The 15,286-nt window shown below is 46.2% G+C and overlaps 1 protein-coding gene across 1 annotated transcript in view; it reads left to right on the top strand.

The window, feature by feature from the left end:
• The window catches only part of cnga1b (cyclic nucleotide gated channel subunit alpha 1b), a 45,514-nt gene that overhangs the window by 17,899 nt on the left and 12,329 nt on the right, over window positions 1-15,286 (top strand). The window contains exons 4-14 of the mRNA XM_045219287.1: window positions 4,918-4,971; window positions 5,164-5,265; window positions 5,511-5,615; window positions 5,850-5,956; window positions 6,822-6,996; window positions 11,915-12,044; window positions 12,236-12,321; window positions 12,852-12,945; window positions 13,072-13,206; window positions 13,417-13,560; window positions 13,788-14,019. Coding sequence (XP_045075222.1) covers window positions 4,918-4,971; window positions 5,164-5,265; window positions 5,511-5,615; window positions 5,850-5,956; window positions 6,822-6,996; window positions 11,915-12,044; window positions 12,236-12,321; window positions 12,852-12,945; window positions 13,072-13,206; window positions 13,417-13,560; window positions 13,788-14,019 — 1,364 coding nt within the window. The remainder of the gene's footprint in view (window positions 1-4,917; window positions 4,972-5,163; window positions 5,266-5,510; window positions 5,616-5,849; window positions 5,957-6,821; window positions 6,997-11,914; window positions 12,045-12,235; window positions 12,322-12,851; window positions 12,946-13,071; window positions 13,207-13,416; window positions 13,561-13,787; window positions 14,020-15,286) is intronic.

Here is a 15,286-nt window from a genome sequence, read left to right on the forward strand (position 1 = left end):
CGAACACACACACACACACACACACACACACATACACACACACACACACACACACACACACACACACACACACACACACACACACACACACACATACACACTGTGATGTCACGAGAGGCTGTGTCCTGGAGGGACGTTACATCCCCCTGAGATGGCTGCAAACCCAGACAGCTATGGCTCCATCTGCTGGTATGGTCGGGAACTCCAACCCTCTATGGCCAATCTTCCCACGCAGCTGAAACCAATCAGGAGCTGATGAGCTAAAGGTTTGGAAAGGGAAGAGACACAGTCTCCAACCTGGGCTCTCTGGAGGACAAGAGTGCTGCACGTCCACTTCCATGAGGAATGTAAGGATTTGGAGATACTTACCTTTGGGGGAAATACTCACCTTTGGATATATGCACCTGTGGAAATCCGTGGGACATTTGGAAGGACGTTTGTCGGGTTGGCCACTAGCTGCAACGTGGAAGACAGTAAGACTGGGGGAAAAGTTATTTGAGCAAGGGAGAGTTATGATTTTGGATGTGGAAGAGACATCCCTGAACTGTTAACCCTTAAGAGCCACCCGAGAACAGTATTGTGTTATACTTTGTTAGTTTCCCCAGACCTTTAATAAAATCCTTGTTTTGGTCGAACCTGGTCTCCTTGCACTACTTGAGCAATCCCGCTGAAAGCTGTGTAGCCTCTCGTGACATCACAGATGGTGGAGAATACAGGCACGCTCAAGCGTTAATAGTGCATGTCAGAGGAGGATACCGAAGGTTTGATCACCCAGTTTTCCAAGTTGGCCGTAGGCTCCCCGCCGACTGAAATGGAGGACATATTGAAAGCCCTTGTTGCTGGCCAGCACGCCAGATGGCAAACGTGGCTCTCGTGGAGGAGCAAAGAAAGCCAACCTTCTGAAGGCAGAGGGAATTGCAGTTGCAGAGACAGAGGGTTGTCCAAAATACCCGCCCAATAAAGGCAAGTGACTTTATATCTAAGATGGGAGCTACCGATGACATTGAGGCATACCTGCATGCATTTGAGGCCACGGCCACTAGGGAAGCCTGGCCCAAGCAGCAGTGGGTTGGTCTGTTAGCCCCCTTTCTAACCGGGGAATCGCTTGAATGCTGTCCGGGACCTGGGCCCTGACCAGGTTACTGACTATGATGCCCTGAAGTCTGAGATCCTCAGCAGATATGGACTCACAAAGTTTGGTATGGCCCAGCGCTTTCACAGCTGGACCTTCCAACCAGACCAACCTCCTTGGGCGCAGATGCATGAACTTGTCCGAATCGCAAGGAAATGGCTGGATCCGCAGAGGAATACAGCAGCGGCGGTGGTGGAGGCCGTTGTGGTGGATCGTTACCTACGCGCCTGCCTTATGAGGCAAAAACGGTTCATCAGTCAACAGGCCTTGACCACGGCTGATCTGACCGTGGAAGCTGTGGAAAAGTACCAGGCCACAGCGGAGATGCTGAATGCTTCCCGAAAAGACCCCAGGAGGGCGGCCCCACCACAAATGGGAAGAACCCGTCCAAAGGATCCCAAGGTCTCGAACCCAGCCACGCCAGGACTTATCCCGGCCCAGGGGGAGCCAGAAACCAGGCGGGTCCAAGAAGAGTACACCAGGAGGGGGAAACTCGACAGTGTTACCGGTGTGGGGAGATGGGACATATCTCCTGGCAGTGTGGGAAACCAGCCGATGAACCTATGCCCACTGCGGGAGTCCTCCAGCTCAGCACCCACACATCGTTTTGCCTCGCTCTTGGGAGTCGTAGATGGCGGCCCAGATCGACCCCCCCACCTGCCCGGTAACTGTGAATCACCATGATGTGGAGGCCTTACTGGATTCTGGTAGCCGGCCACCCTGTGCGTAGGGATTTGGTGGGCCTAACGTGTCTGACCCCGGGAAAGTCCTCCCAGTTTCCTGTGTCCATGGGGACACCAGAGAATACCCCATTACTGAACTTACAATGACCAGCACACGGGGGAACCATACACACGACGGCGGGGTGGTTGATTCCCTCCCCGTCCCTGTCCTAATTGGACGAGACTGCCCAGCCTTTACCCACTCTGGAGAGAGTCTCAGGAGAGGATAACCCGAGTACCTCGGAAACGGAGAGGCAAGACTCATCCTGGGAAGGCTCCGTGCAATCCTCCGAGTTACTCACTCCCGCCCCGGGCTCTGATAGGGATGGCAGGTGCCCAGACCGACACCGAGACTGGTCCGGATACGGGAGAAGAGAACGCAGCCCAGGAAAGTGCTCCGTTCTCCAGTGAAGAAGACGTTCCAGGCACCCCAAGAGCTTCCCCTCTCACAGGCCAGTATGGTACGGCTCAATTACAAGATCCTACTCTTGCAAATGCCTTAAGAAATGTGCAGGTATTAGAAGGTGTAGTGTTAGGTGATAAGACAACCCCTACTTACCCCCATTTCGCAGTAAACCGGGGGTTAGTATATCAGATAGTCAAGAAAAATGAGGAAGTGCATGAACAGCTCCTCGTGCCACAGCCCCCACAGAGACCCAGGAACCGGCGCGAGAAGAGGTTCAGCTGGGTCCAAATCTGTCCCCACATCAACGACAGATGGCCCTGGAACTCGTGGAGCAGAACCAGGATGTCTTCTCCTCCCTTCCCGGTCACACAGAGGTGGTCCAACATGAGATCCGCACCATGCCTGGCCGAACGGTAAACCAGCGCCCTGTACCGCGTGCCAGAGGCTCGTAAAGTGGTTATACAGAAGGAGGTAAGGAAGATGCGGAGTTGGGAGTAATCGAAGAGTCCCACAGTGCCTGGGCAAGTCCCATCGCACTAGTTCCCAAGCCAGACGGTTCAGTACGATTTTGTAATGACTATCGAAAGTTGAATGAAGTGTCTGAATTTGATGCATACCCAATGCCTCGTGTCGATGATTTAATAGACTCCTTGGGGCATGCTCGTTTCCTAACCACTCTTGATCTCACAAAAGGCTACTGGCAGGTGCCCTTGACCCCGGCGTCTAAGGAGAAGACAGCCTTTGCCACCCCCGGGAGGGGCTCTACCAGTATACCCGACTTCCGTTTGGTCTCCACGGGGCACCTGCCACGTTCCAACGCCTGATGGATCGAGTCCTTGCGCCCCACATGAGGTACGTAGCGGCTTATTTGGATGATGTTGTTATACAAAGTCAGGATTGGGCCAGCCACCTACCCCGGGTACAAGCGGTGCTGGATTCGCTCAGGGAAGCAGGGCTCACGGCAAACCCAAGAAGTGCAAGGTGGCCTTCAGTGAGACAAACTACCTGGGGTACACCATTGGGCGGGGTTGGTCAAACCACAGGAAGCCAAACTGCGGGCCATACAGGACTGGCCACAGCCCATCAACAAGAAGCAAGTAAGGTCATTTTTTGGGCCTCGCTGGCTACTATAGACGCTTTATTGCAGATTTTGCTACCATAGCTGCACCGTTGACGGAGCTGACGACCAAACGCCACTCACGAATGGTGAAGTGGAACCCTGCGGCGGAGGCGGCTTTCCTCAACCTGAAGCGAGCACTCTGCTCCAGTCCGATCCTGGTGGCACCAGACTTCAAGAAGGAATTCATTGTCCAAGCGGATGCTTCGGAGGTGGGTCTGGGTGCTGTCCTCACCCCAGGCACATGACGGTGAAGAACATCCCATTCTCTACCTAAGCAGAAAGTTACTTCCAAGAGAGAAGAACTATTCAACGGTGGAGAAAGAATGTCTGGCTGTAGTCTGGGCCCTGGAGTCCCTTCGGATCTATCTCCTGGGCCGACGTTTCATGGTGGTATCTGATCACGCCCCTCTGCAGTGGATGGCCAAGAACAAGGAATCAAACAGTAGCGTAACCAGATGGTTTTTGAGCTTGCAACCGTTTAACTTTTTCTGTTGTCCACAGGGCTGGCAAGCACCACGGCAATGCGGACGCCCTCTCCCGGCGTGATGCCTTCTTCGCTGCCTTTACCCGACGAGGACGTCGGTCCCGAGGAGGGGGATGTGATGTCACGAGAGGCTGTGTCCTGGAGGGACGTACATCCCCCTGAGATGGCTGCAAACCCAGACAGCTATGGCTCCATCTGCTGGTATGGTCGGGAACTCCAACCCTCTATGGCCAATCTTCCCACGCAGCTGAAACCAATCAGGAGCTGATGAGCTAAAGGTTTGGAAAGGGAAGAGACACAGTCTCCAACCTGGGCTCTCTGGAGGACAAGAGTGCTGCACGTCCACTTCCATGAGGAATGTAAGGATTTGGAGATACTTACCTTTGGGGAAATACTCACCTTTGGATATATGCACCTGTGGAAATCCGTGTGGGACATTTGGAAGGACGTTTTGCCGGGTTGGCCACTAGCTGCAACGTGGAAGACAGTAAGACTGGGGAAAAGTTATTTGAGCAAGGGAGAGTTATGATTTTGGATGTGGAAGAGACATCCCTGAACTGTTAACCCTTAAGAGCCACCCGAGAACAGTATTGTGTTATACTTTCGTTAGTTTCCCCAGACCTTTAATAAAATCCTTGTTTTGGTCGAACCTGGTCTCCTTGCACTACTTGAGCAATCCCGCTGAAAGCTGTGTAGCCTCTCGTGACATCACAACACACACACACACACACACACACACACACACACACACACACACACACACACACACACACACACACACAAACACACACACACACACACACACACACACACACACACACACACACACACACACACACACAGACCCCATTATGTACGATAACATAGTTTCCGACTCTAGTCCTGATGTCTTAAAGGGATTACTGCGAGATTCTCTACGTGCAGTACGAAGGAAGTTAGCGGTTGTTTTGCAAAGCCAATGCTAACTAGCGTTAGTGCAATGACTGGAAGTCCACAGGTAAGGTAGCATTGCAGTATCCCTTTAACAATAATTGTCACTCTGATCTTTCCTAGGGAGGAGAAGAAGAGGAAGAAGAAGAAGAAGAAGGAGAGGAAAGAACAAAAGGAGTAAGGACCAGAGAGATCTCCAGAACAATCTCCCAAATGGCACCCTATTCCCTATATAGTGCACTACTTTAGACCAGGGCCCATAGGGTAGTGTACTGTATAGGGAATAGGGTCCCATTTGGGAAGCATCCTGTGACATCCACTCATCCTGACCTCTTTCTCTCTATCAAGGAAAGAAAAACAGGAGAAAAGAGAGAAGAAAGAGGAGAAGAAGAAGGAGAAGGAGGAGAAGGAGAAGAAGGAGAAGGAGGAGAAGGAGAAGAAGGAGAAAGAGGAGAAGGCCAAAGCTGAAGCGTAAGTGTCTTCACAAAGTCCCAGCTTTGTTTTTTATAAAGTTGACTATGGTACAAATCAGAACCCAAAAGATCTGATTCCATGTTCCAGGATATCCCTGGTCTCTCTCCCTCAGGCCTAAAGAGAATACATCTATCTATTTCTCCCCTGTGTGTGTGTGTGTGTGTGTGTGTGTGTGTGTGTGTGTGTGTGTGTGTGTGTGTGTGTGTGTGTGTGTGTGTGTGTGTGTGTGTGTGTGTGACCAGGCCTAAAGAGATCACGGTGATAGACCCAGCAGGTAACATGTATTATAACTGGCTAATGGTCATCACCATACCTGTTATGTACAACTGGACCCTCATCATAGCCAGGTAACTAACACACTAATTGGTTAATTGTTTGATTGATCGATTGATTGATTGGTTGGGTTGTTGATTTATTTATTGATAGAGTAGTTGGTTGATTGGTTGATTGATTGACTGGTTGGTTGGTTGATTGGTTGATTGATTGATTGATTGATTGAGTGGTTGGTTGTTTGATTGATTGATTGATTGATTGACTGATAGGTTGATTGATTAATATATTGATCTGTCTGTGTGTGTCAGGGCGAGTTTTGAGGACCTCCAGTCAGACTTTCTGATCTACTGGTTTATCATTGACTATGTCTCTGATGTCGTCTACGTGGCGGATATGGTGTTTAGGACCAGAACAGGTGAGAACACACACACTCTGCCAAAACATATACCTGTACGTCCCTGTGTGTGTGTGTGTGTGTGTGTGTGTGTGTGCTTTTTTGCATCTGTCTGTCCCTGTGTAGGTTACCTGGAACAGGGTCTGTTGGTAATGTCTGTCCCTGTGTAGGTTACTTGGAACAGGATCTGTTGGTAAAGTCTGTCCCTGTGTAGGTTACTTGGAACAGGATCTGTTGGTAAAGTCTGTCCCTGTGTAGGTTACTTGGAACAGGATCTGTTGGTAAAGTTATTCCCTGTGTGTAGGTTACTTGGAACAGGATCTGTTGGTAAAGTTATTCCCTGTGTGTAGGTTACTTGGAACAGGATCTGTTGGTAATGTCTGTCCCTGTGTAGGTTACCTGGAACAGGGTCTGTTGGTAAAGTTATTCCCTGTGTGTAGGTTACTTGGAACAGGATCTGTTGGTAATGTCTGTCCCTGTGTAGGTTACCTGGAACAGGGTCTGTTGGTAAAGTCTGTCCCTGTGTGTAGGTTACCTGGAACAGGGTCTGTTGGTAAAGTCTGTCCCTGTGTAGGTTACCTGGAACAGGGTCTGTTGGTAAAGTCTGTCCCTGTGTAGGTTACCTGGAACAGGGTCTGTTGGTAAAGTCTGTCCCTGTGTAGGTTACTTGGAACAGGATCTGTTGGTAAAGTTATTCCCTGTGTGTAGGTTACTTGGAACAGGATCTGTTGGTAATGTCTGTCCCTGTGTAGGTTACCTGGAACAGGGTCTGTTGGTAAAGTCTGTCCCTGTGTAGGTTACCTGGAACAGGGTCTGTTGGTAAAGTCTGTCCCTGTGTGTAGGTTACCTGGAACAGGATCTGTTGGTAAAGTCTGTCCCTGTGTAGGTTACCTGGAACAGGGTCTGTTGGTAAAGGATCAGAAGAAGCTGAGAGACCGCTACATAAACAGCCTCCAGTTTAAACTTGACCTGATCTCCATGATCCCTACTGACGTCTTCTATTTTTACTTTGGACTCAACTACCCCGAGATTCGACTCAACAAGCTGTTCAGAATCAACAGGTGAGTCAACAAGAGATGCTACTCAACAAGCTGTTCAGAATCAACAGGTGAGTTAACTAGAAATACGATAAACAAGCTGTTCAGAATCAACAGGTGAGTCAACTAGAAATACGACTCAACAAGCTGTTCAGAATCAACAGGTGAGTTAACTAGAAATACGACTCAACAAGCTGTTCAGAATCAACAGGTGAGTTAACTAGAGTCTGTTCAGAATCAACAGGTGAGTCAACTAGAAATACGACTCAACAAGCTGTTCAGAATCAACAGGTGAGTTAACTAGAGTCTGTTCAGAATCAACAGGTGAGTCAACTAGAAATACGACTCAACAAGCTGTTCAGAATCAACAGGTGAGTGAACTAGAGTATGTTCAGAATCAACAGGTGTGTAACTAGAGATATGAATGCATCATTCATTAATGTCTCGCCATGTTATCACTAGGATGTACATTTTAGTCATTTAGCAGACGCTCCTATACAGAGAGACTTACAGTTAGTGCATTAATCTTCAGATAGCTAGGTGGGACCACCACATATCACAGTTAGTTCATTGTGGTCCTCTGTAGCTCAGCTGGTAGAGCACGGCGCTTGTAACGCCAAGGTAGTGGGTTCGATCCCCGGGACCACCCATACACAAAAAATGTATGCACGCATGACTGTAAGTCGCTTTGGATAAAAGCGTCTGCTAAATGGCATATTATATTATTATGTATTAATCTTCAGATAGCTAGGTGGGACCACCACATATCACAGTTAGTTCATTCATCTTCAGATAGCTAGGTGGGACCACCACATATCACAGGTAGTTCATTCATCTTCAGATAGCTAGGTGGGACCACCACATATCACAGGTAGTTCATTCATCTTCAGATAGCTAGGTGGGACCAACACATATCACAGTTCATTCATCTTCAGATAGCTAGGTGGGACCACCACATATCACAGTTAGTTCATTCATCTTCAGATAGCTAGGTGGGACCACCACATATCACAGTTAGTTCATTCATCTTCAGATAGCTAGGTGGGACCACCACATATCACAGTTAGTTCATTCATCTTCAGATAGCTAGGTGGGACTACCACATATCACAGTTAGTTCATTCATCTTCAGATAGCTAGGTGGGACCACCACATATCACAGTTAGTTCATTCATCTTCAGATAGCTAGATGGGACCACCACATATCACAGTTAGTTCATTCATCTTCAGATAGCTAGGTGGGACCACCACATATCACAGTTAGTTCATTCATCTTCAGATAGCTAGGTGGGACCACCACATATCACAGTTAGTTCATTCATCTTCAGATAGCTAGATGGGACCACCACATATCACAGTTAGTTCATTCATCTTCAGATAGCTAGGTGGGACCTCCACATATCACAGGTAGTTCATTCATCTTCAGATAGCTAGGTGGGACCTCCACATATCACAGGTAGTTCATTCATCTTCAGATAGCTAGGTGGGACCTCCACATATCACAGGTAGTTCATTCATCTTCAGATAGCTAGGTGGGACCACCACATATCACAGTTAGTTCATTGTGGTCCTCTGTAGCTCAGCTGGTAGAGCACGGCGCTTGTAACGCCAAGGTAGTGGGTTCGATCCCCGGGACCACCCATACACAAAAAATGTATGCACGCATGACTGTAAGTCGCTTTGGATAAAAGCGTCTGCTAAATGGCATATTATATTATTATATATTAATCTTCAGATAGCTAGGTGGGACCACCACATATCACAGTTAGTTCATTCATCTTCAGATAGCTAGGTGGGACCACCACATATCACAGGTAGTTCATTCATCTTCAGATAGCTAGGTGGGACCACCACATATCACAGGTAGTTCATTCATCTTCAGATAGCTAGGTGGGACCAACACATATCACAGTTCATTCATCTTCAGATAGCTAGGTGGGACCACCACATATCACAGTTAGTTCATTCATCTTCAGATAGCTAGGTGGGACCACCACATATCACAGTTAGTTCATTCATCTTCAGATAGCTAGGTGGGACCACCACATATCACAGTTAGTTCATTCATCTTCAGATAGCTAGGTGGGACTACCACATATCACAGTTAGTTCATTCATCTTCAGATAGCTAGGTGGGACCACCACATATCACAGTTAGTTCATTCATCTTCAGATAGCTAGATGGGACCACCACATATCACAGTTAGTTCATTCATCTTCAGATAGCTAGGTGGGACCACCACATATCACAGTTAGTTCATTCATCTTCAGATAGCTAGGTGGGACCACCACATATCACAGTTAGTTCATTCATCTTCAGATAGCTAGATGGGACCACCACATATCACAGTTAGTTCATTCATCTTCAGATAGCTAGGTGGGACCTCCACATATCACAGGTAGTTCATTCATCTTCAGATAGCTAGGTGGGACCTCCACATATCACAGGTAGTTCATTCATCTTCAGATAGCTAGGTGGGACCTCCACATATCACAGGTAGTTCATTCATCTTCAGATAGCTAGGTGGGACCTCCACATATCACAGGTAGTTCATTCATCTTCAGATAGCTAGATGGGACCACCACATATCACAGTTAGTTCATTCATCTTCAGATAGCTAGGTGGGACCTCCACATATCACAGGTAGTTCATTCATCTTCAGATAGCTAGGTGGGACCTCCACATATCACAGGTAGTTCATTCATCTTCAGATAGCTAGGTGGGACCTCCACATATCACAGGTAGTTCATTCATCTTCAGATAGCTAGGTGGGACCACCACATATCACAGTTAGTTCATTCATCTTCAGATAGCTAGATGGGACCACCACATATCACAGTTAGTTCATTCATCTTCAGATAGCTAGGTGGGACCTCCACATATCACAGGTAGTTCATTCATCTTCAGATAGCTAGGTGGGACCTCCACATATCACAGGTAGTTCATTCATCTTCAGATAGCTAGGTGGGACCACCACATATCACAGTCGTAGTAATTACATTTTTCCTCAATAAAAGAAGCTATCAGCAAAGTCAGAGCTAGTAAGGGGGGGGGGGAGTACTTGACTTGACTTTATTCTAATATATTCTACTCTATTCTACTTTATTCTATTCTACTCTACTGTGTTCTATTCTACTCTACTTTATTCTACTCTACTTTATTCTACTCTACTTGACTTTATTATATTCTACTCTACTCTACTTTATTCTATACTACTCTATTTTATTTTAATTCCTCTGTACTTTATTCTATTCTACTCTACTGTATTCTACTCTACTCTACTGTATTCTACTCTACTCTACTTTATTATTTTCTACTCTACTTTACTTTATTCTATTATACTTTATGATATTCTACTCTACTTTATTATAATATACTCTTCTTTATTCAACTCTACTCTACTTTATTCTACTTTAATCTACTCTACTTTACTTGATTCTACTCTACTTTATTATACACTACTTTATTCTACTCTACTTTATTATATATTCTACTCTACTGTGTTCTATTCTACTCTACTTTATGCTCCTCTACTTTATTCTACTCTCCTTTACTTTATTATATTCTATTCTACTTTATTCTATTCTACTCTACTGTGTTCTATTCTACTCTACTTTATTCTATTCTACTTTATTCTACTCTACTTGACTTTATTATATTCTACTCTACTCTACTTTATTCTATTCTACTCTACTCTCCTCTACTTTATTCTACTCTCCTTTACTTTATTATATTCTATTCTACTTTATTCTATTCTACTCTACTTTATTATACTCTCCTCGACTTTATTCTATTTTACCCTACTCTATTTTATTTTATTCTCCTCTACTTTACTTTATTCTACTCTACTTTATACTACTCTTTTTTATTTTATTCTACTCTACTTTATTATACACTACTTTATTCTACTTTACTTTACTTTATTCTACCCTACACTCTTAGAAAAAAGGGTTACAAAAGGGTTCTGTGGCTGTTCCAAAAGGAGAACTCTTTTTGGTTCCATGTAGAACTCTTTTTGGTTCCATGTAGAACTTTTTGGGGTTCCATGTAGAACCCTTTGTTAAAAATGGTTCTACATGGAACCCTCTGTGAAAAGGTTTCTTCATGGAACCAAAAGGGGTTCTTCAAAGGGTTCCCCTATCTGGTCAGCCAAATAACCCTTTTTTTCTAAGAGTGTACTCTACTTTCCAGGATGTTGGAATTCTTCCAGAGGACAGACTCGTACCAACTTCCCCAATGTGCTGTATCCCCCTCCCTCCATCCCTCCATCCCTCCATCCCTCCATCCCTCCATCCCTCCATCCCTCCATCCCTCCATCCCTCCATCCCTCCATCCCTCATTCCCTCCATCCCTCCATCCCTCCATCCCTCATTCCCTCCATCCTCCATCCCTCATCCCTCATTCCTCCATCCCTCCCTCCCTCTCCTCTCTCCCTCCCTCTCCTCTCTCTCTCTCTCTCTGTCTCTCTCTCTGTCTCTCTCTGTCTCTCTCTCCCCCTCTCTCTCTCTCTCTCTCTGTCTCTCTCTCCCCCTCTCTCTCCCCCTCTCTCTCTCTCTGTCTCTCTCTCCCCTCTCTCTCTCTCTCTCTGTCTCTCTCTCCCCTCTCCCCCTCTCTCTCTCTCTCTCTCTCTCTCTCTCTCTCTCTCTCTCTCTCTCTCTCTCTCTCTCCTCTCTCTCTGCTCTCTCTCTCTCTCTCTCTCTCTCTCTCTCTCTCTCTCTCTCTCTCTCTCTCTCTCTCTCTCTCTCTCTCTCTCTCTCTCTCTCTCTCTCTCTCTCTCTCTGTCTCTCTCTCCCCCTCTCTCTCTCTCTCTCTCTCTCTCTCTCTCTCTCTCTCTCTCTCTCTCTCTCTCTCTCTCTCTCTCTCTCTCTCTCTCTCTCTCTCTCTCTCTCTCTCTACCTCCATCGATCCATTCATCCCTCCATCTCTCTCTATGTTATCACCAGGATGTTGGAGTTCTTCCAGAGGACAGAGACTCGTACCAACTTCCCCAACGTTCTGCGTATCTCCAACCTTGTCATGTACATCGTCATCATCATACACTGGAACGCATGTCTCTACTACTCCTTCTCCAAGGTACACACACACACACGGGCACACACACACGCGGACACACACACGCGGACACACACACACACACACACACACACACACACACACACACTGGACCTCATGTCTCTACTCATCCTTCTCTTCTTAGTGAATGCTTGTTGTTTGTCTCTGATTAAGAAATGAGAATAAATCAAAATAAATCTCTTCCCTCCAAGGCGATTGGTTTCGGAGCTAATAAGTTTGTCTACCCCGACACGACTGACCCTGAGTTTGGCCGTTTGGTCCGGAAGTATGCCTACAGGTAGAAGCACTCCTAAATGTCAGGAATTGTTAAAAACTGAGTTTAAATGTATTTGGCTAAAGGTGTACGTAAACTTCCGACTTCAACTGTATATAACCTCAACAGCAATAAGAGAAGCTCAGGTACTTGCTGTACATTAAAGTTGATCCTTTCCTATCGCATAATATAAAGTGATAATATAGTCATTATAAAGTCATATTATCGTAATACTATAGCCATCCTATCCTATAAAACAGTAATGGTATGATAATAATACAGTCATTCTGTACTATTCAATAATAATAATATATTAATTATGTAGTAATAGTATAGTAATCCTATCCTCTCCTATAATACAGTAAATATATAGTCATTACATAGTAATAATACAGTAATTATATAGTAATATAGTAATTATGTAGTAATACTATAGTAAACCTACTCTCTCTTATAATATAGTAATTATATAGTAATAATGCAGTAATAATACATTAATTCTACAGTAATCACATAGTAGTAGTGTAGTAATCCTATTCTGTCCTTTCTTAAAGCATGTATTGGTCGACCCTGACTCTCACAACCATCGGAGAGACTCCGCCCCCTGTACAGAACTCGGAGTACTTCTTCGTCGTCACAGACTTCCTGGTGGGTGTAGCTTCAGTAGGGATGAGGTCACTTCCTGGTTGCAGATGCTATCTAAATCCGTGAGAGCTTCAGGGCGTGCAGGCTTTTGTTCCAGCCCTACATCATCTCTGTGTCTCTGTGCTCCAGGTTGGCGTGTTGATCTTTGCTACCATCGTAGGTAACGTAGGTTCCATGATCACCAACATGAACGCTGCCAGGGCAAACTTCCAGGCCAGGATAGATGCCATCAAACAGTACATGACTTTCAGAAAGGTCACCAAGGTAGGATGATCATACCTGTTATACATAGGATATATTTATGATATATTTGGGTTATATTTCGGATATATTTAGGTTATATTAAGATATATTGATAATACAGTATATTTAGATTATATTTCTGATGTGTTAAGTGATATTTCTGGGGAGGAGTGGAAGGGAATTACTTTTCTCCTTGGGGAATAAAAAAATACAATTTCATGTGATCTGCAGGACCTGGAGAAGAGGGTGATCAAGTGGTTTGACTACCTGTGGACCAATAAGAAGGCAGTAGACGAGCGGGAGGTGCTAAAGTTCCTTCCTGATAAACTCAGGGCTGAGATCGCCATCAACGTACACCTGGACACACTGAAGAAGGTAGAGAGAACTCTCTCACGCAAACATGGCACTCGCTTTCTGTCCACAATCTTTCCTCTCCATCTTGATTTTGATCTCCATCACTCCAGAATAGAAGAAAGTAATTGATAAAAACATAATAGCTATCCTCCCCTTTCCCCCCTTTCCCTCTCTCCCACTCTCCCTCTCTCCCCCTCTCCCCCTCTCCCTCTCTCCCTCTCTCCCTCTCTCCCTCTCTCCTTCTCCAGGTGCGTATCTTTGCCGACTGCGAGGCTGGCCTCCTGGTAGAGTTGGTGTTGAAGCTCCAGCCCCAGGTTTACAGTCCAGGTGATTACATCTGCAAGAAGGGAGACATCGGACGAGAGATGTACATCATCAAGGAAGGGAAGCTGGCTGTCGTCGCCGACGACGGGATCAAACAGTTCGTTGTCCTTAGCGACGGGAGCTACTTCGGGGAGATCAGTATTCTGGCCATAAAGGGTTTGTTTGATGTTATCCTTATGGAGTGTGTTATCAGGCCATTCGTTTGGATGAGGTTTCACCCAGTGAGGGAATGGTTCTTCAAGTTAACTATCAACCAGTAGGACTGGACATGCTAATGATTAGAATGGTTCTTCAGGTTAACTATCAACCAGTAGGACTGGACATGCTAATGATTAGAATGGTTCTTCAGGTTAACTATCAACCAGTAGGACTGGACATGCTAATGATTAGAATGGTTCTTCAGGTTAACTATCAACCAGTAGGACTGGACATGCTAATGATTAGAATGGTTCTTCAGGTTAACTATCAACCAGTAGGACTGGACATGCTAATGATTAGAATGGTTCTTCAGGTTGGGGCAGAGATCAAATAGGTAAAACACTACTAGAGCTGAGGACAAATCAGACTGGTTCAGTCTCCTCTCCTGGCCCCAGAGTTAGGAACACCTGAGGACAAATCAGACTGGTTCAGTCTCCTCTCCTGGACCCAGAGTTAGGAACACCTGAGGACAAATCAGACTGGTTCAGTCTCCTCTCCTGGACCCAGAGTTAGGAACACCTGAGGACAAATCAGACTGGTTCAGTCTCCTCTCCAGGACCCAGAGTTAGGAACACCTGAGGACAAATCAGACTGGTTCAGTCTCCTCTCCTGGACCCAGAGTTAGGAACACCTGAGGACAAATCAGACTGGTTCAGTCTCCTCTCCTGGACCCAGAGTTAGGAACACCTGAGGACAAATCAGACTGGTTCAGTCTCCTCTCCTGGACCCAGAGTTAGAAACACCTGAGGACAAATCAGACTGGTTCAGTCTCCTCTCCTGGACCCAGAGTTAGGAACACCTGAGGACAAATCAGACTGGTTCAGTCTCCTCTCCTGGACCCAGAGTTAGGAACACCTGAGGACAAATCAGACTGGTTCAGTCTCCTCTCCTGGACCCAGAGTTAGGAACACCTGAGGACAAATCAGACTGGTTCAGTCTCCTCTCCTGGACCCAGAGTTAGAAACACCTGAGGACAAATCAGACTGGTTCAGTCTCCTCTCCAGGACCCAGAGTTAGGAACACCTGAGGACAAATCAGACTGGTTCAGTCTCCTCTCCTGGACCCAGAGTTAGAAACACCTGAGGACAAATCAGACTGGTTCAGTCTCCTCTCCTGGACCCAGAGTTAGGAACACCTGAGGACAAATCAGACTGGTTCAGTCTCCTCTCCTGGACCCAGAGTTAGGAACACCTGAGGACAAATCAGACTGGTTCAGTCTCCTCTC

The sequence above is a fragment of the Coregonus clupeaformis genome, unplaced genomic scaffold, assembly GCF_020615455.1.
Source record: "Coregonus clupeaformis isolate EN_2021a unplaced genomic scaffold, ASM2061545v1 scaf2227, whole genome shotgun sequence".
Taxonomy (NCBI): domain Eukaryota; kingdom Metazoa; phylum Chordata; class Actinopteri; order Salmoniformes; family Salmonidae; genus Coregonus; species Coregonus clupeaformis.